Genomic DNA, 21,747 nt, shown 5'->3' with positions numbered 1-21,747 from the left:
ATATAGTTAAAATATATAGTGGTGCTAATGTCAGGCATTTTTACCTTTCTAGGTACTCTCATGCACAGTAATGCATGATCCATCTTAATTAAAGTTAAACCTTTAACATTCTAGTATGTGGTATTTATCAATAAGGATGGTAAAAGCACCAAAAGCTTGTTTACTTCCACGAGAAGACTCCATGGGTAAAGGAAAGTTGTGTTCATTTGAAACCAGTAAGCTGTTTGCTATAATTCCAGATAAACCAAATAACATACTTCAACATTTTATTTCTAGACACCATGAAGTGTTTTCTGAAATGTCACATTAAATTTTTATCAACAAGCCAATATACCGTATTTTTCGCCCCATAGGGTGCTCCGGCCCATAGGGTGCACCTAGTTTTTTTTGGAGGTGGGAAAGAAAGAAACACCCCCCCCCCAGGCGCGGGGTTGGGGCAGGGGAAGCCCGCAAGCCTAGGGAACTCCCGCTGGGCTCCCCAGGCTTGTGGATAGCTTCCTGAAGCCTGGAGAGCGAGAGGGGTCAGTGCGCACCAACCCCTCTCGCTTTCCAGGCTTCAGCGAAAGCCTGCATTCGCCCCATAGGACGCACACACATTTCCCCTTCATTTTTGGAGGGGGAAAAGTGCGTCCTATAGGGCGAAAAATATGGTAAGCAGCAGCTGGTAACCTCAGATATTTTCCTCAAGTTCCTTTTGAGTTCTCATAATCATCTTTCTTTACTTGAAAACTAGTGCTGGAATACTGAAATTACTTCTTATACATCAGCTGAAGATGTACCTATCTTTGCAGGCCTACAGTAATGATTGAGAGGTACTTGCTACTGAAGAGTTTGCAATTTCTTGACTTTTGTGTGTTTAAATGCTTCTATTTTGATATCTGGTTTATTCTATTGTTTCACAGACTTTGTATTATATGCTTACATTTTGCAACATTTTGCAACATATTGTTGCACGGACTTTGTATTATATGCTTACATTTTGCAACATATTGTCTGAGAACCTTTTATTAAGGTCTTTTAATTTCGTCATAGCTTTGGATCTGAAATCTCAATACAAACATCTCCTACCTATAGGGAAATGTGAAAGACTGTAGGGAAACATGAACTCTCAATACATTCAAACCAAATGAACTGTTTCTGGTTTCAAAAAGTTTTATTTGTAAGAAAGGTATTACCTGTCCTGATTACCAGAACAATAACTTTTTGCCCAAAATTTAAAACAACTATTCACCTTTCCTTGAGATTTCAAGTTCATTTTTTTGAATTGAAAGTTGAAAACAAACCAGACAAATTATTTTCCTTCCATCTCAGCTAAACCTAAAGAAACTCAGTACAGTACCTTTGAATTGAGGTGGGCGGGAGACGAAAAAGCGATAAAATTTATAATGTACAAGTATAAAAATATGTTACTCAAGGTTCAGCATAATAATTTAATAGCTTTTTGCCGTTTTATAAGTATCTGGGAATGGAACAGATATGTGTCCTGCTCCTGTCACAAGAGGTAGGATGCCAGCATTTGGTACAACATTCCATGAAAGAGTCAATGTGATGTTTCTGTTGCCCCTGCAATTTGAACACAGTATTAGTAGAATCATTTGAATACTCTAAGCAGTGTACATTGCAATAAATGCTGCAGCATGCAGGACCATGTATGCCAGCATTAAGAATTCATTAATCTTATTTATCATACAATCCATTGGCCACATGCAAGGGACCAATTTTTCTCACCAAGAAACTATGGCAATGATATTTATGATACTTTGCATCTTAAAAACATACCAAACTCTAGATGTGCTAATCTGCAGAAAGTGTCCTCAAAGAGATTACTGTTAAGCGTTGGAAGTGCTGCAGATATCAATAGGACTTGAGAAAACTAATGTATTGAAGCCTAAATCCAGAAACAGAAGCACTATAAAAAGTGGAAACTCTGTGAGCCATTGTAAACCCTCTTTCTGGTTGCTGCTTTCCTTCCATCATTTCCAATGTTTCTTATATAAGAACCCTCTCCTAATATAACTGTTCCCCGTGCATCTTGCTCCCCATCCCCACCCTGCTCATTGCCTCATCCCTCGTGCTAATTGGTTTCATCTGCTTAGCTGCTGTAGGTTAGATTGTGCTTGCAGGTAATAAGCCGACTACTCCAAAGTTTCGACAGCTTCCAGCTGGCACAACCACAACATTAAATGTGGCTGCAAAAGACACAAGGGGAACTCAAATTTTGCACATAGTAAGTTATGTGAACTATGGCTGTTTGCAAAATGCGTTATATTGACAGAAAGCCTGTGATAAGAAAATGTTATTCCACTAAAAGAATGTAGATGACAACATGAGCGCATTCCTGAAGGTAAACATTCTCTCTGCTGACGAGTTCTCTCAGCTACATCACTGCATACATATCACAAATACATAATCAAAACAAATACAGGAAGGGAATTTACTCACTTGAGACCATTTCCATCATCAAAGAAGAAGTATTTTGATTTCATGTCTTTCAACAGCAGCTTTGGGTTATCCCCTCTTAAAATAATTTTGTCCCAGAGGACAACCTGGTTCAAAGCCTGCAATTAAAGTTGCCATTAATCACTAAAAGGAATAGAAAATGGCAAAAATTTCTCATCAAGGAAGCTGAACATGGAGATAGCCATTCACACAGGGCTTGAGGGCTTTCTTTCAGTGATATTGTAAGAGTTGTAGGCTCAAAAGTAAACTGCATAGTAAAACATCGGCAAAAAAACATTGTAGCATTACAATAAAAAGAAGTAAACAGTTAATGAACTGCTTTTGGAAAAATCAACATGTAATAAAACAGACTTTGTTACTGTTATCAAGACTTGTATTGTGTGCATAGCTGACTAGTAATTCAGAGCTATGACTGTGCACCACATAGATTGAGAACTGCAGCCCACTTCCCCAAAATGCCAATCTCACATAAGGTGTTACTAAAATAAATGGAAATTGGAATAAACTAGTATTTCCAGCCTATTTACATGTTTTCTGCAGAGGACTTGGTGGATCTATCTAGCAAGAATCACAAAATATGAGTGGCAATGTTTCACTGTTTGCCTTCTTTCAGTTTACAGAGACCCTGTTATCACACCACATTAAACCACAGATGGAAACAAACTATGCTTTAATGTAAATATACATTTGCACTTGTGCGCTGAAAAGTTTTGCTCTGCTCCTCTTCTACCACTCATGCTGTGCTGCTGGGAAACAAGACAATCCACCTTGTTACATGAATCTGGGCTCATGGTTCACCCTTCCACCACAAGCAATAAGCCAAGGACCTTGAGTACTGCTCATGGTTTGGAGAGAAACTGCAAACACAGATTTGCCCATCATGACAAGTCAAAATCTGACTTGTTTCCCAGAGGCATTGCAGCAGCAAGAACAGGAGAGAAGCAAAGTGAGAATTTTTCAGTAGAGTGCACTAGCAAGCTCCTCGTTCACATTAGACCATAGCTGGTTTTCTATGGTTTTGCGTGATGCGTGAACCAGGCCAGAGACTGATGAAGCAATCAGAAGAATATAACAAGCAGCAGATAATTATAGATTGTGCAATGATCCAAGAAGCCAGAGCATCACTATTCCATCCATATAATTTGTAACTAGCACAATCATGAATACACAGGCATGTTTTTGAAGTTTTTTAGGCAAGGACTGAGGAATTAAAGAGTGGTAACATACAAATTTCAATGTAGTGCCCACTTAAATATTCTACAAACATCAGTGGCACAGTTGCTGTATCAGGATCAGACAGCCATGAGTACATTCGTAGAAGCAGACATTAGAAGGTGCTGGGGACTTTATAACACTAAACATTTGAAAACCAAAGTGTTCCCCTTTCTACAAAGACAACTATGCAAAAAAGATTTCAGATCTGCATCTAAACTGGAGATATCAATTACCTGCAAACTTTCAGAATATAGAAACACTTTCCAACTTTTGCCAAACATTCGTTTTTGTTTGGGTTATTTCTGCTGGGAAGCTGAGTACAGCTGGTTTAAACTGGTTTTGTTGTCCTGTCTGTCAAGGTCAAGCTGACTATGATAGTCAGGCCAGGAGCAGCCTGGCTCTCACTCACTTACTCTTTCTATCTCTCTTTGTTCTAGTGTTTTCTTTCTGTATGCTACACAGTGGCACCTTGGTTTTCAAACTTAATCCATTCCGGAAGACCATTCGACTTCTGAAACCCAAAGCATTTACTTCCAGAAGCATTTACTTACAGAAAACTCAAAATGGAAGCCACGTTTCCTGTTCAATTTCCAAGGCACGTTTGAAAACCAAAGCAGTTACTTCCGGGTTTTCAGCGTTCAAAACCAAAACATTTGACTTCCGAGACGTTAAAAAACCAAGGTACCACTGTAGTGTTAAGGTTTAGTCTTATGATAAGTATTGCAAGTTTTATTGTAAGTGCTGCAACTGGATTTTTATGAACTGTGCCAATCCTGAATGTATTGGATTTGTGACCATTATGCTCACTTGCCTCAGCAGCAGTAAAAGCTCTGCTGAATGAAGTACAATTGCCTCTGGTCTATTTGGGGGGGGGGAGGGACTCTGCTACGCGTTTAAGTTTTTTGCTGCTCTCCCTTCGTGAGTCGACAGAAATAACTATACAATTAGTATGCATTTCCATTTAACCAATTTACAAGTTATACTTACATTGTTCTTTGTTGAATATTCTGCTGATAAATACAGAAATAATTGTTTCACATTCCAGTCAAATATACTGTGCAGATGTGTGAACGTTAAGGAACATATTTTGTTTCAAATTTTGAATATTTTCAAAAACATTCATTCAGTGCAGATCAACTATCCAAGCATTTTAAAGCAGAAATGTTCTATTCAGAAGGCATTTCTCAACTTAAGGCTTTTCTCTGTGATAAACAACATATTAACTGAGGATTCATGACATTTTAATTTTTGTAGATCAAGACCAGCAGCTTTACTTTTGTAAAAAAAGAAAACTGCTAAAGGTTCTTATTTTTGTGTTGGGGGAATACGAAACAGAAAGGAAGGGGTGATCACCCACCATTTCCAACTCTATTTAACTCCCCAGCATTCTTCCATGAGTCCCAATTCTTATTTCTTTTTTAAAAAAATATTCAAAATGAAATGGATTATTCATATTATTTCAAATAAACAATTTTTGCTCATTTTAAAACATTTTTATTCCACATTACCTTAGATGCTGCTTACAATCAATAAAAGAAATACTATCAGATACTGGTATTAAATAGGTAATATAATATATGCATGTCAGTCCTGTTTATTCCAGCTATAGGACTGAGAAATTTGGGATTTTGAAGAAGCAAAGCCGAAGTCTCTTACGTACTAGAGTTCTAGGCCAGTATCCAATGACTAGTACAACTAGTTCAGTTTTCATATTTGTGTAACCCAAACAGCATTTCCTTATTCTACATAGCAAACTACAGATGAAGCTGAAGGGACTTTCTAATATGACACTGAGTATGCTGTTTCAAGACAAGAAATCCCACTGGGATAATGAAAACACTTAGGGCAGGCCTGCATAACGTAGGGTCTGTGTGCAAATTGCAGTTCCCTGGGGAAACTTCTAACTGAAACACTTGTCCACTGTTGTTTTCACTCTTTATGGAAACACCTGCAGATTGCAGGTGCCTGAAAATAGCAAGGGTGGGCGCTCAGCTGCTTCCTGGACTCAGGGCTGCATGGCTGAGTTTGTGCCAGTTTTCCTGTCCTGTTTCAACCAGGCAGCCATACTAGGCAATGAGAGGGGGTAGGACCAGCAGCAGAGCAAAAAGCAAGACTGGAGGGAATGGATGTGGGTGAAAAGAGAGGAAGGGGGGGCATACAATTTGGTGAGGAGAGAAAACAGTGTTGTGACAGAGAGAAAGCAAAGCAAAAATAATGGGCAAGAAAATAAGGGTTAACAAAATGTGGTATTGTTTTCCATGAATAACTTTGTGGCATGGTCCCCTTCTGTTTTTGTTTTGTTTTTTAATGTAAACATTTGTGTTCAGAGTATCCATGGTTAGCTTTAACCATCATTTAACACCAGATTTATAAATTGGTTTGCAAATACTTGGCAACCTTCAGTAATGCAACACCATAGCGCTAAAAGGGAAGGAAGGGGAATTCACCACTGAGATAAGAGAAGTGTGCAAGCTGGTAGCCCACTCAACCATGGTTAAGTAATCAGGTGTGTTACATCAGCACCACGCTAAAGAATCAGGTATCATTATGACATTAATAACAAAGCTGTAGTTGAGAAAACAACTCCAATATAAACCAAAAATTCTAGCATTAAATATCTGTATCATGTATTCTCCATTCTCAGCTTTTGTTAGAAGTAGCTTCAAAGTATAGATTTTTTGTTTTCTCACCCTCTAGTAATCAGTACTTAAAAACAGGATTTATTCTGAAGCTCTACAAATTTTTATGAAGGATATCTGCAGTAATGTCAAAAGTAATGATTCCAAGGTCACTTCTTTCTCCAGGTCCAGTGAAGTCTTCTACATTTTTCCTAAAAACACACAAAAAACCACATTATTCAAACTTATTTGCAGCTGGCACAAGATAATATTAGTGTCTTCAGAGAAAGGATACTCTTTTTCAGTGGAAAAAAATGGGAAACATAGACGGTGCTGAGGCTGGTCCCTTGTAACAAAATGTAGAATGAACAATAATAATTACAGTTTAAATATACTTCCTGAAGTTGACTTATCTTAGAATCCAAGCCAATAACTTAACTTGGATATTTTAAACATGCATATCTAAACATTCTCCAAAATTTGGAAAAATTAAAAGTTTTAAACAAATATTCCCTTAGAGAATGCAAATGTTCTGTAAGTCATAAATAAAGTATTATGGCTACACAAATGTTTACAGGGTTGTGTTTGGAGGATTCCACTGTTGAAGTAGCAATGCCAGGTTATTTGTAATAAGGAAGTTACTTTGTGCCAGAGGGCAAATGGGAGAACCCCCTCCCTCACCTGGCTAGTAGTGAGAAGATAAAAGCTATAGTGAGAGAGCAAGAGCTGTGCTAGAAGCAAGCAGAAGTCAGAGAGTGAGAGTCATGCCTGATTTCTGCTGGAATCCAAGGCTGTGAATATGGGAGAAGCAAGACCTTCTGGGATGTTAATGCTGTGAGTCCCTCCATCATAGGGGTGTGTGTGTGTGTGTGTGTGTGTGTGTAGATAAACCAGACATCCTAAAGACATCAGTCAGTCTCTACCGTCCCTAGGAATGAGGAAACCAAACCCTGGGCAAAAGCCTGGAATGCTCACACCGCTCAGACATTGGGGTGGCGTGCAACATTATGCAGGGCAGCAGAAGGGAACTTAGGAGTGGGCAAGAAATTTAGGCAAAAGTGAGCCAAGTGAATGTCACCTGTGATTTCAATAATGTATAGGCTACATAATTTAATTTCCTTTACCTTACGAGTTACAGTTATCATAGCCATTGTGCGATGATGACATTTGGCAACTAATGTTAATGTTCTTGCCAAGAGGCACAATGCGAGAGAACACCAGCACAAATCTAATTCTCCATGCACTGCCATGCTTTTATTCATGAAGAGCAGTCACATTTAGCACATTTTAATAGCACAGAGTATGATGTTTGAAGCCCATAATTTAACACATTCAGCTGAGATGTTCCTACTTAGCTCCAAATGCACCAAGGAACGTAAAATCAGTATGCAAGCACCACAAATGATGCACGGCAATCTATGAAACCTCAGAGCAACACCAATCAGCAATGCTGAGAGCAGGACTTGTGTTTGTCAGAACAGCACGGGAATTTGCTGTAAAACAACACTGCCCCCCACCCCCAACTGCATGGAAACAGGCATATGCTTGGCAATATGCTGCCAGGGCAACAGCCACTGACGTGTGCTAAACCCAATAGCCGAGTTGCCTTTCTATGTACACCCTGGAGGGAGCCTGCCAGAGGGCGGACACTACAGCACCAGAGAGTTCGTGGTGCTCGCTCATTGGCTCGCACAAAGGGGAAATGAGAGAACAGGAAGGAAAGGTCTACTGTTCTGAGACCCATAATCGACAAAGAGAAAAGGGAATCCAAACTTAGGTGATGACACAGAGAACAACGGGCGATTATTGCAGGATCAATAATACACAACGCTTTTATCCGTCCTCAGTGACAACCCCGTTTAACACGAACATTCCATTGTGCGACTTATTTGCAGCAGGGATGGGACTGATGTGTGTGTGTGGGGGGGGGAAATAATAATAATTGCAGGGAGGTGGGGTAAGTGTAATACACATCAGCCACTGCCATGGGCGCACACAAAGACATCCTGATAAGTTATGCCCCCGCCCCAAATCACTTCGAGGACCACAGGTTAATATTAATGGAGCGAAGGGAGATGGCTCGTTGCAAAACGTTTTGCACATGAGGGATGCTCCACAAGGGGGGGGGGCATGGATTTTTTTTGGGGGGGTGAAGGGAGAATACTTCGAAGCAAGTCAGGCTTCGCCTTCTTCACCCCACATCCTTGCTGAGAAAGGGGTGAGAAGGGGAACCTTTTCCGCCCACTACTCGAAAGACTTCGAAGAGGGGCGGATGAGGCTCAGCACCCAGGAGGAAGAAGAAGAAGAGAGGACCCCCCACCCTCCCCTCGCCCCTCACTCACAGCATGACCCGCGAGACGGCGATGCTGACGGGCACCGTGCGCTCTTTGAAGGCGGTGGTGATGAAGCAGCCGAAGGTCAGCGCCGCCATCACGCTCAGCGAGAAGGCGAAGAGAGAGTTGGCGCGGGTCAGGACGGTGTTCATCTCCCCCGCCGGCCGCTCCGGCCTTCACCGCACACAAACACGCTCGCTCGCTCCGGCCCTCTTCGCCAGTCGCCCCACCCGCCTCAAGCGCGCAGGCAGGACCAGCGAGCGAGCGAGCCTCGGGTGGCGGGGAAGCGGACGCAGGAGGAGGGGGGGGGGGGAGCTGCCGCTGCCGCCACTGCCGCGCTGCGTGGCTGAAAGGGAAAGGAGGCCCGAAACGGCCGCCGAAAAGCCGAGCCCGCCCAGTCGCCCGCGCGAGGAGGAGCCCAGCCAGCGTCCCTGCGCCTCCTTGCCTGCCTCCTGCCCGCCCCCTTCCCTCCGCCCTAGCTCGGCCTGCCCGGAAGTTCCATCGGCCTCGAAGAGTCGCTTCCGCCCGCCGCCGCCGCCGCCGCCGCAAGAGAAAAGGAGAGATAAAAAAGGGCAGAGGGATAGTAGGGGAACCACCTTCTGGCATGGAATGGGGATTCCTATAGAATAGTCGGAGCGTCACGGCGTGTCCGCGCGCGAGTGAACGGAGAACAGCGGCGGAACGGCAGGAAAGCGGCTACCTTCGCATCTTCTGCAGCGCGAGGGGTGTGTGGGTGTGTTGTGTTGGGGCGCCTCTTTCGTGGCATTTGCCATTCAAGGTGGATGTCTACTCAGAAGTAAACCCCAGTGAGCTCAATAGGGCTTGTGCGTTTAGAGATCGCAAGTCCTAGTTATATGGACATTAGCAACATTAGCTTATCTGCATATCTTGTTTTGTACTGTAATCGTTCTGCCTGCATCTTGATGACATGCCTCATCTGTGTAGTACCGCGATGGAAACCTTTGCTGGTGAGGTTTCATTTCGCTAATAAAGATTGCTTTAAAAAAAAAAAAAGACAATCGGTTTTTAAAACAAACTTTTCTTAGAGAGTTATTTAAGTCATTATTAACTTCCGCCACCGCCTGCACTGTGGAGATTGTGAGGTTTGCTCCCATGAGAATGTACTGAGCTGTGATACAGGATTGTGATATAAATCACTTTCATAATTATTATTTTTTATTATTATTTTTTATTATTATTATTATTATTATTATTATTATTATTATGGTACAATCCACCCACTTGCAGCTACTCCGAAGTTGAATAAATTGTGGCAAGGTGATAATGAGTCCTAATCAGCACCATGAGAGCGGACTATAGTAAACTCTCACTATAGCTCTCAGCTACCCCATCTTCAGGGAGGGGGGCAATGAGCAATGGACATTTTGAAGGGCATTTTTAAAACTCTTCTTTAAAATAAAATAACCCACAGAAGACTTGACGTTGGAGAAACGTAAACTTAGTCCTTCCTTCTAGAGGAGGACGCGCGTTGCTCCCAAATCACTGCACCGAAAAAAACCGGAACATCTCCCTTGTTGCTGCCTTATGAGCAACTGCCTTGTTACCACTGAAGGTAAATAGTCAAGCTGTCAAAAATAGCCAGGAAATCCGGTCTGCAGGCAAAGGAACAGTCTAAACTCCCTTATGGTTTTCTCCTCTTCTATATAACCCGCTGCTAGTCGCCGCAGGGAGCGAGTGCCTCCTGACGGCTGTCTGCTAAAAAAGCAGCTTTTCCAATCCACCTATGAACTGATCTGTATGGAGGGAAGTCGAGCTTCTACACACGGAAATGCAATGCAGTGCCTTACCCCTTAACAAGCTCTTCAAGTGACAAGGCTTGTGGGTCAGTTCCTTCATGGTGCCTGAAAGCTCTCACTTGGGGGCTGGGGAGTGTGTGTTTTAATTCAATATTTTTGACATCATGGCTAGGATCTAAGAAAAGCAGGAACTAGTTTAATAAGCCAGTGCAAAATCTGTTTGCTTTAAACACCAGCTCCCCATGCTGAAAATCAAGCGGGTTTGGGTTTTGTTTTAATTACAAGTTTCAAAGTAATTTGGTTTGGAGGAGGAACTTTTCAAAGAGGTGAGGTTAAAAATTCCACTGAATTAAATTAGATCCTAGAATATTTTTACTAACTTATCTGCAATATGTGGCTCCTAAAGATACAGGGAAATGGCTCATCTATATCATATTAGCAACCAGTAATGATTCTTTATGCAAAAAGCAGAGGCAGGGGAAATAGCTCCCATTTAAGAGAACGTACATCAAGGATAGCAAAATCCCCTGGATTTTATGTTAACAACATGGCAGGCAAAAGAGGCAGAGATCTGAATGGGCAGTATGCAATAATTTTGAAATAGTAAATAGTGGAAGATGAGATGTTCACCTTTCTGTTTAAGAGAATATGTGATCATCGAGTTTCCACAAATTAAGATGATCCTGAGCTGTGTATAATTTCTTAAATAATGCGTGTTTTTCTTCCTTAAGTAATTGTTTATGGATTTATTTGTTTTTTTCTTGACAACTTTAATGGTTATTTACCACCTATTATTACTATTTTATGTATGTTGGCTTGGCTTCTTAATTAGGACTATTTGTGTTCTTTTTGTAGTAATATTTTATTTATTAACTTGCCACCATTTATTAAGTAAATGCTTCATCTGAACTGTTAGAATTGGTCGTCATTTTTAACATTTCTTTTGCTAAGCTGACAGAAAGGGAAAGTCAGTGGCAAAAGAGAGGAAGGATCTAAGACTCAAACCCATGCTGAAACATCACAGATCAGTTTCTTTGCCATTCAGCTCCAGTAGCATCAGACAAGCATGGGGGGGGGGGCACAGAGTCTGTAGGAGGAGCATGGCTTGTTGCAACATGGCTTTGTTTACGTTTCACATACAAGACATCCCTAGTTTGAATCCAGGAACCCTAGGAAAACATGAAGGGTTTTGAATGGCACTGAAGCCATTCACCTGGCTCCTGCATGGCCCAACCAGCTTTTGGTCCACTCTCTTGCATCCCACATAACTCCTCCCACTTTTCTGATAGGCCAGATCTGCTAGGAAACATCTTCATAAGCTTCATTGATGCTCCCCTTATCCTTAGCCAACTGCCTCATAGACTCTGATGGCAACACCCACCCACCTGTGCACCCTTGAGAGGTGTACCTGAGTGAGCAAAAGTAGAGAGCCTACTGCCCCTGAGGTTATCACACTGCCTCTCTCCTCCCTAGGGCCATCAGAAGCCAAGCCAAATTAGGCCTCCTCTCCTCCATTATTTAGTGGCCTTTCCTCATAAGCTCAAAAGTTGGATCTCTCTCTCCAAAAGTTGGATCTCCAACAGCCTTTTTACCTGCCGTTTTGTCTGTAGCGACTCCTTCGCTGGAGGCTGGCTCTTCCCTGACCCAGTCTTGGAGAACGTTTTCCCTCTCATGCACTCCTTTTCCCGCTCATGCACTGCCAATCATGTTACCAAGCAGCAGCTGTGCTGGGCTTTGTGTTTGTTTTGTGCTGCCAGACATTTCTAACCTCGTGACTAGTTCATGTGGCAGTTTTTTCCTTCTGCCTAGAGCCTTTCCATGCACGATTGTTTCCCCGTTTCGTTTTCCTTGACTTCTCACTGTTAATCTCAAGTGTTGTAAACAGGCCAGGTGGGATGTTTTGAGAATGGGTAGCATAATTAGCCCGTGTTTGTTCTCCCTGTGACCTTGCATATCTCAGAGTGCCTTTTGCTTCACCATATGTAGGTAAGCTCTGTTGGTTACTTCCCCTTGTGATCTGGCAACAGCGGCATGCCTGTCACAGCTACTGCTTTGGGATGGAATTCTGCAAACAGCTGTCAGATAAGAGATAGACTGGTGTACTGGCTGGCGATATCACAAAGGCACTGAAGCTGCCACCCACCTCTGCGGCTCTGAAGTGGCTCACCCTAGATGCAATTCCTGGAGAAAGAGATATGAAAGGCTCTCTCTGGGGTCAGTGGTTGTAGATTACTCAAGCACGGAATATTATTTATCTTTCCTAAAGCTTTTAAACAAGCAATACTACTTCTGCGCACACTACTGAAGAGGACAGGCTCACATTAGTGTTGCACACTCCACTTCTCCAAGCACTGAGGTGTAGGAGCACAGCACTTACCAAGATTTAGAAGGCAACTGCAGAGTTATTGGCATTTTATGTTTGAGAGTGGGCTTTTTGTGTTTTTTTACACAAATATACAGGTTGAAGGTAGGTGGAGGTACAGCTTAAACATTCCAACAGAGAATCTGAGTTCACTGTTTCCACATCAGATCTTTAAGGATACACCAGCACCACAAAATGCTGTTAATTCAGAGTCCAAGAAATTGGGTACAGTATCTCTGTTTCCCCCCAAACCATAGTTTGTCTTCACAAGCTGGCTATTTCTTGCACAGAATCCAAATGATTCTCCAGTTACTTCCTAGGCCATTTATCTGTAATATCCCTAACAAAGGAGATACTGTGCTTGCCAGGGCCATCCTGTCTAAACCCCAAAGCTTCAAACCCTAGAAAGTTGGAACAGCTATCAGGCAAACATGACTCTGTTTCTTTTAAACAGGGGTGACCTGGTTGTGGAGAGAGTCTAGTCTTTTGCATCACACCTTAGTTTCTCAATACCCTTTTTTAAAACAAAAACCCCAAAACAATCAATTTCCCTGCAGGGCAGCTTTCTCTTTGAAAGTCTGCTTAAATTTGCATATATATATATTTGCATATACAAATTTGTATCATGTGTTTGTGTCCCAAGTGTTTTAAGAACTTGATGACACCTTTGCTTTCAAGACCATATTAGTATTTGAGAATGTGTACATTAGTAGAAATCTGAAACACAGCCTTAGTTGCACAAGCTCATATTAAATGGTATTTCAAGCAAAGCCATTGGTGTTTAAACATACATCCAAATTGTTAAACAACATTCATTATAACAGGCATAGACAAATGTATCCAAAATTGCATCAGCTTTCTTCCCTTTCTTCCCTGTCCTAGGCACAGCCTAGTTAACACACCAAGCCCTTTTTCCTGGCTTGGCTTTCCATTTCATTCTAATTAAACAGAACTCATCCTTTTAAAATAAATATGTTGAGAAAATGTAAGAACATCACTATAATAAAAGATCCAACAAAAGTGTGTATGTGTGTTTATCATGTTTTGAGGGAGGGTGACAATCTTCTTTCAGATTGACAGCAGGTGGTTAAAACTGTGGAGTAAAACAAGAACAAGTTGTAAATCATACCGTTTGACAACTATTCTTCAGATGTAAAACTGATGTGATTATACACAATAGATATGTGAGCTGTGGAACGAAGCTACTGTTTTAGTATGGAGTGTCATATTCAAAGTGTTTGAAACTGTTTATATGTGTTCTTCTCCAGCTGAAATACCATCACACTAGCAGGAGCTCAAGTGAACTCAGTGCTATGTACAGTATAAATAATCCCCATATTTTGAGCTGCAAGCATCATGACCAGCTGATATTTTCTTTCCTCAGCACCAGCTGTTCCCTAGGAGTGTCTGGCTGGAGCCATACTATCTTACCGACATATTTCGGAGCTGTATCTAAACACTGACAAAGCCTCTTGTGCAGCAATGACTGTCGTAGAGGAAAATCGTCCTTTTGCCCAACAACTATCCAATGTCTACTTCACGATACTTTCACTTTTCTGCTTTAAGCTTTTTGTGAAAATCAGCCTCGCAATACTCAGCCATTTCTATATTGTAAAAGGGAACCGTAAAGAAGCAGCAAGAATAGCTGCTGAGTTTTATGGACTTCCTCAAGAACAAGGTACGCTTTTGTTTCCTTTATCACCTTTGTCATTTCTTGTTATTGAGCTGCTAACTTATAAAAAGTCTTTTCTTTAAGCAAACTAATCTGTAATTTTCCATAATCTTTAGGCAACCTGTTACTGACCAGATTTTCCCACTTTATTTTCACACTGAATAGTATTTCATAGAATCAGAATTGTAAAGTTGGAAGGGACCATGAGAGTTGTCTAGTCCAGCCCTTGCAATGCAGGAATCTGTCGCCCAACATGAGGCTTGAACCCATTACCCTGAGATTAAAAGTTTCATGTTCTACCAACTGAGCTATAGGCTGTTTTATGATTACCTTTAAAGCAGATTCAATCTAACATGAGTAAAATGTTAAAATAGTAAATTAAAATTGTGAAATTAATCTTCATTTGCTCTGGTTCTGTTTTTATCAAATGGAGGAAGGAAAATGCCTACAAAGTACTGGCTGACATTCATAATGCTTGCATAGGGTAACTACAGCTCCTTGTTTACCAAGATTTTTTGTGCCAGAACACTATCCAACTTTTAATGCAAAACTATAATATAGAGTGGAACCTGATTCTTAATATTTTTGGATAGTAGTAAAATCCATTTTTCATCTGGTTTATAAAATTTCAAACATTTATATTATGAAGATGTGATATTTTTTGAAAATGTGTTCAAAAAAGTATATATATGTCACAAGCTAAACATATAAAGAGCTTGCTTTTCTTAGGCCTCAGCATTCAGCAATTCTCTCCTAAGTAATATGCAATTGCGGTCTATATGTGTAAGCGGCGGCTGCACTGCAGCATTTGTGTGTTGTTAGCCAGCTTTGAGTTCTTTATACTCAAAATCCCAGAAGTATGTGTGTCAAAGGAGGCCATCAATTCTAAACAAATGGGTAAAGGATTTTACATTGTGAGATTTATGATCACTTGATTCTTTGGTGCAGCCAGGTTTAAAGATTTCGAGTTCTGCCCATGATATTGCAGGGGCCAGAGGTGTTGCTGGTGCCAAGGATTGTCCAAGTCCAGGAAGGATTCTTATCTGGCGGCAAGGCCTGAAGTAATCATTTGGCATCCCTTGACCCAGCAAATTGTTAACACAATCCTGCAACCAGTGGCGGAGCTTCATGCTCCGGCACCAGGGGGCGGAGAGCAGGTGGGGGCGGGGCTGGTGCGCATCCCAGGGGCGTGGCACACTGCCTGCGGGGGCGTGGTGCCCAGTGCAGGCGGGGAGGGCAGCCACTATGGCACCCCACCGGGATCGCGCTGCCGGGGGTGGTGCGCTCCCCCCACACTACTCTTCCTCTGCCAGTGCCTGCAACTGCCTCCTCCCTACAAACTGCTTGCGATATTTAATTATCAATTGGGAATCGTTTAATGCCAATTCACAGGTTGTTGTCCCAGCTATCATGGACCCAAATACTATGTTTGAAGAAAGAAGTTAATTTTCAATGTGGTGTATTTCCTCATGAGTATATGCAGGGGGTGCAGAATGTCTCCATCCATGACACTAATACATCCATGAGCCTCTCTTATATTTGTTCCATGTATAAATATTGTTATTGCAATGTATTTAAATGCAATGTACTACTAAAAATAGGTTTGCAATATAAACTAATGTAAATATAAGTCGATTTAAATATCAAATGCTTAAAAATGCTCTTAACAGGAAATGACAGCTAGAGATTTGAAGAAAGTTTCCGATTTATTTAAAACATTTTTATACCACCCTTCATCATATCAGATTTTAAGGTGTCGTATATCATAAAACAGTGTAATTATCAAATAAGTAAGATATCAGAAAAACAACAACCGAGAACATAAGCCTCATACTGTTTTAAAACTGAGCTGAATGCAGATGGGATACTATATAATGAGATATATTATACTTCATTTCCCTGTAATTGAGTATTTTCTCTTTCTCTGAGGTGACATTGCCACATGTTTGCTTCCAATGGAGTGCTTCTGAAACACATCCTATTAAGAGTACATATTGTATGGAAGCTGGTCTTCCAAGTTTAGTTTTATGGAAAAGCATTTTCCAGTGCCAGCCTATGGGAATGGCTGACACAATGGCTAATTCTAAAGCATGTCTTCATGGGAATCATTCCAAAAACACTCGCTTGGAGCGACTGGAAGAGATTCTAGACATAAAATATAGCAACAACTAGCATTAGGAAATTAGATGGGATGGGTATGTGTTAAAGTGCTAAGAGTATTTCCTTTGATAGAAATGAATGGCTAGAAGTTAGATACATTCCCAACAGCATTATCAAATCAGGAAGGAATTTTCCCCCAGGTTATTCTGAAGGTTTCTGTCTCCCTTGTGGTTCAAAATACACCCTCAACAGAATGAATCATCCTTATTTTAGGCAATACTTACAACATTGCTTTGGACACAAAAGAGGTTAAGTTGATTGAATTGTTGCAAGGATCTAAGTGCAGTTCTTCCAAACAACACTCCAGCTGCAATTAAGATTATAGATATTATGATTTGCGTGGTAAGGGGAAAAGTATTATGTTATTTTCCTCTTTCTGGTACATGCATGGGGAACCTCTGCACTGGGCATTCTCCTAGAATGACTCCCTAGGTTGGGAGTTGGGGGTCTGCAGATATAGGCAATCCCTGATTTGCACAGAGCTTGTATTCCAGATCATCATGCGTGGTGGCAGAGCGTGTTTAAGCCTACCCCATTACGCACACTTTTCCTGCCACTTCCAGGTTCATGGCGGTGCACATGTGCATGGTCATATGTGCTTTGAACATGCGCAAAATGGTCATTTACTATTGCATGTCAAAATATATACCTTTTGTGCAGAGTGGAGATAAAACTCCCATAATACAGTGGCTGATGACTCTCCACAACAATGACCTTATGTGAATGTATCAAAGGAGCCATCCCCATGGAATTTAGCAGGGGTTACTTCTGAGTAATGTATAATTACTGTGACATAAACCCACACAAGAAATTGTGGGTTAATGGCAGGGACCCGCCTCCCCCTTCCTAAGCAAAGGTTGATTTGCACAGAAGTAAACCTCATTGAGTTCAATAAGACTTATACCCAGGTAATTGTACACAGGGTTGCAACCTACATCACCCATCTCCTCTTTTAGTCATACCTATGAATTGTCCCCATAAGCTCTGGAAATTCCATAGAAGCTCATATTTCTTGATGTGTTATCTGAAGAGGTTGATGGCATTCATACAGTTAGGAATGATAAGTAATGTTTTCCTACTACCCTGTTTAACAATTGCAACTGATAATGTCACTCAACAACAGTTGTTGGGCGAGGAAAAATAGTACAAGATGTTTTCTCAGCTCACATTCCAGATAGATCATAGTTCTATTAATAAAAACTATATAGGAACATCCTAGCTTTCTAGGTATAATAGAGCTCTAGTGGTCATGAAAGGAATATGGCACACGGTACCCAACATATAAAAACAGCAGGATTTAGCATTTTATTTTTCTTAAGCTGTGTAGTTAACAGTTGAGCACTGTGGTTTTACATGAGCTCTTTTCTTAAAAAAACATGTCCACCAAATGATTAATACGCAGAGATTTGTTGAGATATTATAATGAGTTGAAAAAATGGTTTAAAATAACATCCCCCCCAAACCCAGAAGCATTCCTTTTAGGAATGGTGCACATGGAGGTTCCCAGAAGTCGGGGTGGGGGGGGTGGGGGGGGAATTATGTATGCAACTACAGCAGCTCAGATTTTGTTAGCCCAAAAATGGAGGGTGGGAGAGGTCCCTAAGAAGGAGGAATGGCAACTTAAAATGTTGGAATATAAGGGTTAGCATACCTAACCAGCAGAATAAGAGAACAAGAAGATCGAGTCTACAAAGAGGAATGGAAAATCTTGGTAGAATATTTGGGAAATAACTGTAAACAAGTGAAAACACTAGCAGGATTAAGGTAAATTCAACAGTATAAAAAGATGAGGTAATATGAAAAGTGGGATAGAATTAAATGGTTGTAATGGTTGTAACAGAATATGCAGTAATAATGGGAAAATTAACCATGAAAAGAAAAGAACCATGGAAAGAGAAGAAGAGAAGTCAACGAATGTATTATTATAATGGTGGGTATTTAATGGTGGAAAATGTATAACTGAAAATTTCAATAAAAATATATTTTAAAAAAGAGATTTGTTGAGGTATAATGAGTTAGTTGCATTCATATGGATGGTTGGGGTTACCACTTTCCCCATTTGAAGTGGACTTTCCCTTGTCAAGATCTTGAACTTGTGGATAAAGCCATAAAATCTCTTAATATGTGCATCCCTAATGTAGTATTCATGCAGGGCTGCTTTCTCCCTTCCTTACTCTGACTTACTGGGCATTTTTGTAGGCATGGATTCTATTGCATATGCTGCATAGAGGGTCAAGGCCTTCTGACCACGTAGTGTCTAGGGCCATCAATTCCTGAAAGATAATGCTTTAGTACCTGGGAGGGTCCTAGGGGCAAAGCCTGACAGGTAAAGCAGCTATGTGCCATACTTTACAGAGGGCAGTCTTCTCTCGGAAGGTTTTCTGGTCCAAGACCAGTTTAACATTAAATAACCATAAGGGAAAGCGGGAACCCTGAAGTTCCCTATCAACAATTAGCACCTGGACAGCAGACTGAACAGACAGGCCACCTAGTCAGTCTTTCTCACTATAGTGAGATGAATTGTATTTCTTTTTAAATTATATTAAATAATTCTGAATCTGCATCTATAAATACAAATTAGCATATGAAAAACACAAGCAAATATTTACTATTGTCCTTTTTCAGGTGATATATCCTCTTTTTGGCAATATGCAAATCCCATTCCTGCTGGCAGTCTCAAAGGACAGTAGCTGGGGTAGAGCCCTGTACTCATGGGCAGAAGACAAGTGAAAACACTGTGTAATCTAGGTATAGACCTGTCCCATGTGTTTACTTGTTCCCTGCCACCAAACAATACATTCATCCATGATATCAAGCCATCATCACATATCATTCTTACACAATCCAGATTCCAACGGTGTCACAAAGGAAAAACTAAAATTCCATTTATAACTCAAGCAGATGAATCTAATGTTCACATTAAACCGCACCCACAATGCACTTGCATGCAACAAATTATTAAAAATTAATTAATTGCCTTCTAGAAAACACAGAAGCTGAGATACTTTCTGGTCTTTTTTCAGATTATGGCAAAGAACTCAAAATCTATGCAGGTTTGCACCCTCCCTTTCATATATGCTCATTCATCCATTCTGTCTCACAGACAGACCATAATCTCTCTTTCACACGTACATGTACACACACACACACACGCACACTTCCCCATAGTCTGTATCTGGTAGCTGTTGTTGCTTTGTTCAGCAGTAGTTATGTGAGATGGCTCCTTTCATTCATGTAGGAGGTCTGAGGATCTGTGTGCTAAGATAGGAGCTGGATCTGCTAAAGATAGGAGCTGGATCTGCTAAACCATCCAACTAAGACAGAGAGCAGGCATGTGGCAAGAGGTTGACTGGTTCAGTGAAGCTGAATGGGCTAGCCCAGTTGTTCCTTCTGGCCTTTACTGTCCATCATTTTTATCCTCCCCCTCCCCAATAAAATCCATAGCGAATGAGTAGTAAAACAATCAACCTGACACTCACCACCACTCACAATAGGGAAGGAGAGTGGTTCAAAGTATGGCATAAGCCATATCATTGATTGTGTGCCAAGGCCCCATGACCCGCAGTTCCCACACAGACAAGTGGATTTTGGTTTATGGGTTGGAATAGGCCACAGCTTTATCAGTTATAGATGTGAGTGGTTTGGCTTAGGCATTGGATGAAGCCAGACTATATATTGACTCCTGCCCATCTGCCGGGAGACCAGCTAAGGATAAAGCACCAATAGGGGGAGGCCTAGGACTTGAATGGCCCCTGGCCGTGCTGCGATTTAAATTTCCTGTGGCCACGCCCACAGCTAACACTGATTCATCAGCGGGGCTGCCCCTGGGCAGAGCCCCACCCAGCGCTGGTGGGCAGTGACAATGAAGGGGCCAATCTCTGCCCCCAGCCGGATCACTGCGGAGCCCGATGCCTGGCCACAATGCCGCCCACCAGAAAAGGTAAGTGGACTTTTGAACACCTTTCTCATCAAATACTTTCAGCTTTTCTATCTCCCAGAATAAGCATGTTCCTGCACGCGTATGCAGAATTTAAAATGAATGAATAAAATATGTCATTAAAAAAAAATCTGGTTGAAAAAAGCAGCAATGAGAATGAGGCCAGAGAAAAGGGGGGCTGAGAGAGGGGCCAGAAAGGGGAGAAAATGTAAAGCAGGCATAGGCAAACTCGGCCCTCCAGATGTTTTGGGACTACAATTCCCAACATCCCTAGCTAAAAGGACCAGTCGTCAGGGGTGGTGGGTGTTGTAGTCCCCAAAACATCTGGAGGGCCGAGTTTGCCTATGCCTGATGTAAAGGTTCAAGATCTGCGATTTGGCCCCCAGGTGCAATTGTCCCACTCCCCACCTTAATCTATCCTGTGTAGACAACACTAGATTTGCTAATATTTATGGCCGGAATCATAAATGCATTGGCACCTAGAAAAGCTTAAGTTAGTTAAACAGGACCACAAGATAAGTAGCTTCTTTTACTGGGGATACCACTACTGTAATAAGATCATTACTCTGGTTAATCTGTGTTGTAACTTTATCCCAGATTAGTCTCTTCTGTTTGCTTGTTCATGAAGATTTTCTTCCAGCACTACAAGGAGGTTATTTAGTGCCATGCCAAAAGAGTATTTGCTCTGGTTTACTAACGTTTACAGTTTATGCTCCTGTTTGGGTCAATGCATGAGAAGGTAGTTTAATAGCTCTTTACAACTGTTACTAATGCTTAGTCCTTTCCCCCATAAATTGTGGCTGGAGAAACCTAGCCAGATGAGCAGAGTATAAATAACATTATTATATCTCACAATGTTATTATTATTTATTAAATGTGTATACTGCCCTTCATCTGAAGATCCCAGGGTGGTTCACAACCCAAAAAGAGAACATGAAATACATAATAAAACAAAAATAAAAGCAAACCAATAACGCCCCCCAACATGTTTAAAAGGCCAAAATATTAATCAGCAACCTGACCACCAAATTCTGCACCAGCTGAAGTTTCTGAAGAATCTTCAGAGGCAGCTCCACATATATGCGTTATAACTTAGAGGTTACCAGAGCATAGATGACAGAAGTTAGGCTATCCCAGTTCAGATAGGGTCACAAGTGGGCCACCTTCTTAAGCTCTGTGCCACTGAGGCCACCTGAACCTCAAAAGACAGCAAAGGATCCAGGAGCTTCACTC

At 41.3% G+C, this 21,747-nt stretch overlaps 2 protein-coding genes and 1 long non-coding RNA gene across 5 annotated transcripts in view; 1 reads left to right on the top strand and 2 right to left on the bottom strand.

The window, feature by feature from the left end:
* Positions 1-1,416: 1,416 nt before the first annotated feature.
* SPCS3 (signal peptidase complex subunit 3) lies at positions 1,417-9,065 on the bottom strand. The gene is made up of 5 exons (XM_079991465.1): positions 8,636-9,065; positions 6,432-6,505; positions 4,663-4,739; positions 2,443-2,558; positions 1,417-1,563 (listed from the first exon to the last, which is right to left on the bottom strand). The coding sequence occupies exons 1-5, from the start codon at positions 8,776-8,778 to the stop codon at positions 1,431-1,433; spliced, it is 543 nt and encodes a 180-aa protein (XP_079847591.1). The 5' UTR covers positions 8,779-9,065; the 3' UTR covers positions 1,417-1,430.
* A 512-nt stretch (positions 9,066-9,577) lies between these two features.
* ASB5 (ankyrin repeat and SOCS box containing 5) overlaps positions 9,578-21,747 on the top strand; it is a 31,582-nt gene continuing 19,412 nt past the window's right edge. Inside the window, exons 1-2 of one of the 2 annotated variants that reach the window (XM_079991437.1) lie at positions 9,578-9,594; positions 14,130-14,423. In XM_079991437.1, coding sequence (XP_079847563.1) covers positions 14,228-14,423 — 196 coding nt within the window. In that variant the 5' untranslated portion in view covers positions 9,578-9,594; positions 14,130-14,227. Of the gene's footprint in view, positions 9,595-14,100; positions 14,424-21,747 lie in introns of those variants that run through there. The other variant, XM_079991436.1, reaches the window with a different exon arrangement.
* Positions 13,767-21,747, bottom strand: part of LOC307224558 — a 34,550-nt gene continuing 26,569 nt past the window's right edge. For both annotated transcript variants that reach the window (XR_013842649.1, XR_013842650.1), the window contains 2 exons: positions 16,802-16,884; positions 13,767-13,838 (listed from right to left, as the gene is read on the bottom strand). This is a non-coding gene — a long non-coding RNA (uncharacterized lncRNA). The remainder of the gene's footprint in view (positions 13,839-16,801; positions 16,885-21,747) is intronic.

This window comes from Podarcis cretensis (genome assembly GCF_951804945.1).
Source record: "Podarcis cretensis genome assembly, chromosome: 9".
Lineage (NCBI taxonomy): Eukaryota > Metazoa > Chordata > Lepidosauria > Squamata > Lacertidae > Podarcis > Podarcis cretensis.
Note: the sequence above shows the minus strand (reverse complement) of the source record. Positions and strands in the feature narration are given on the sequence as shown.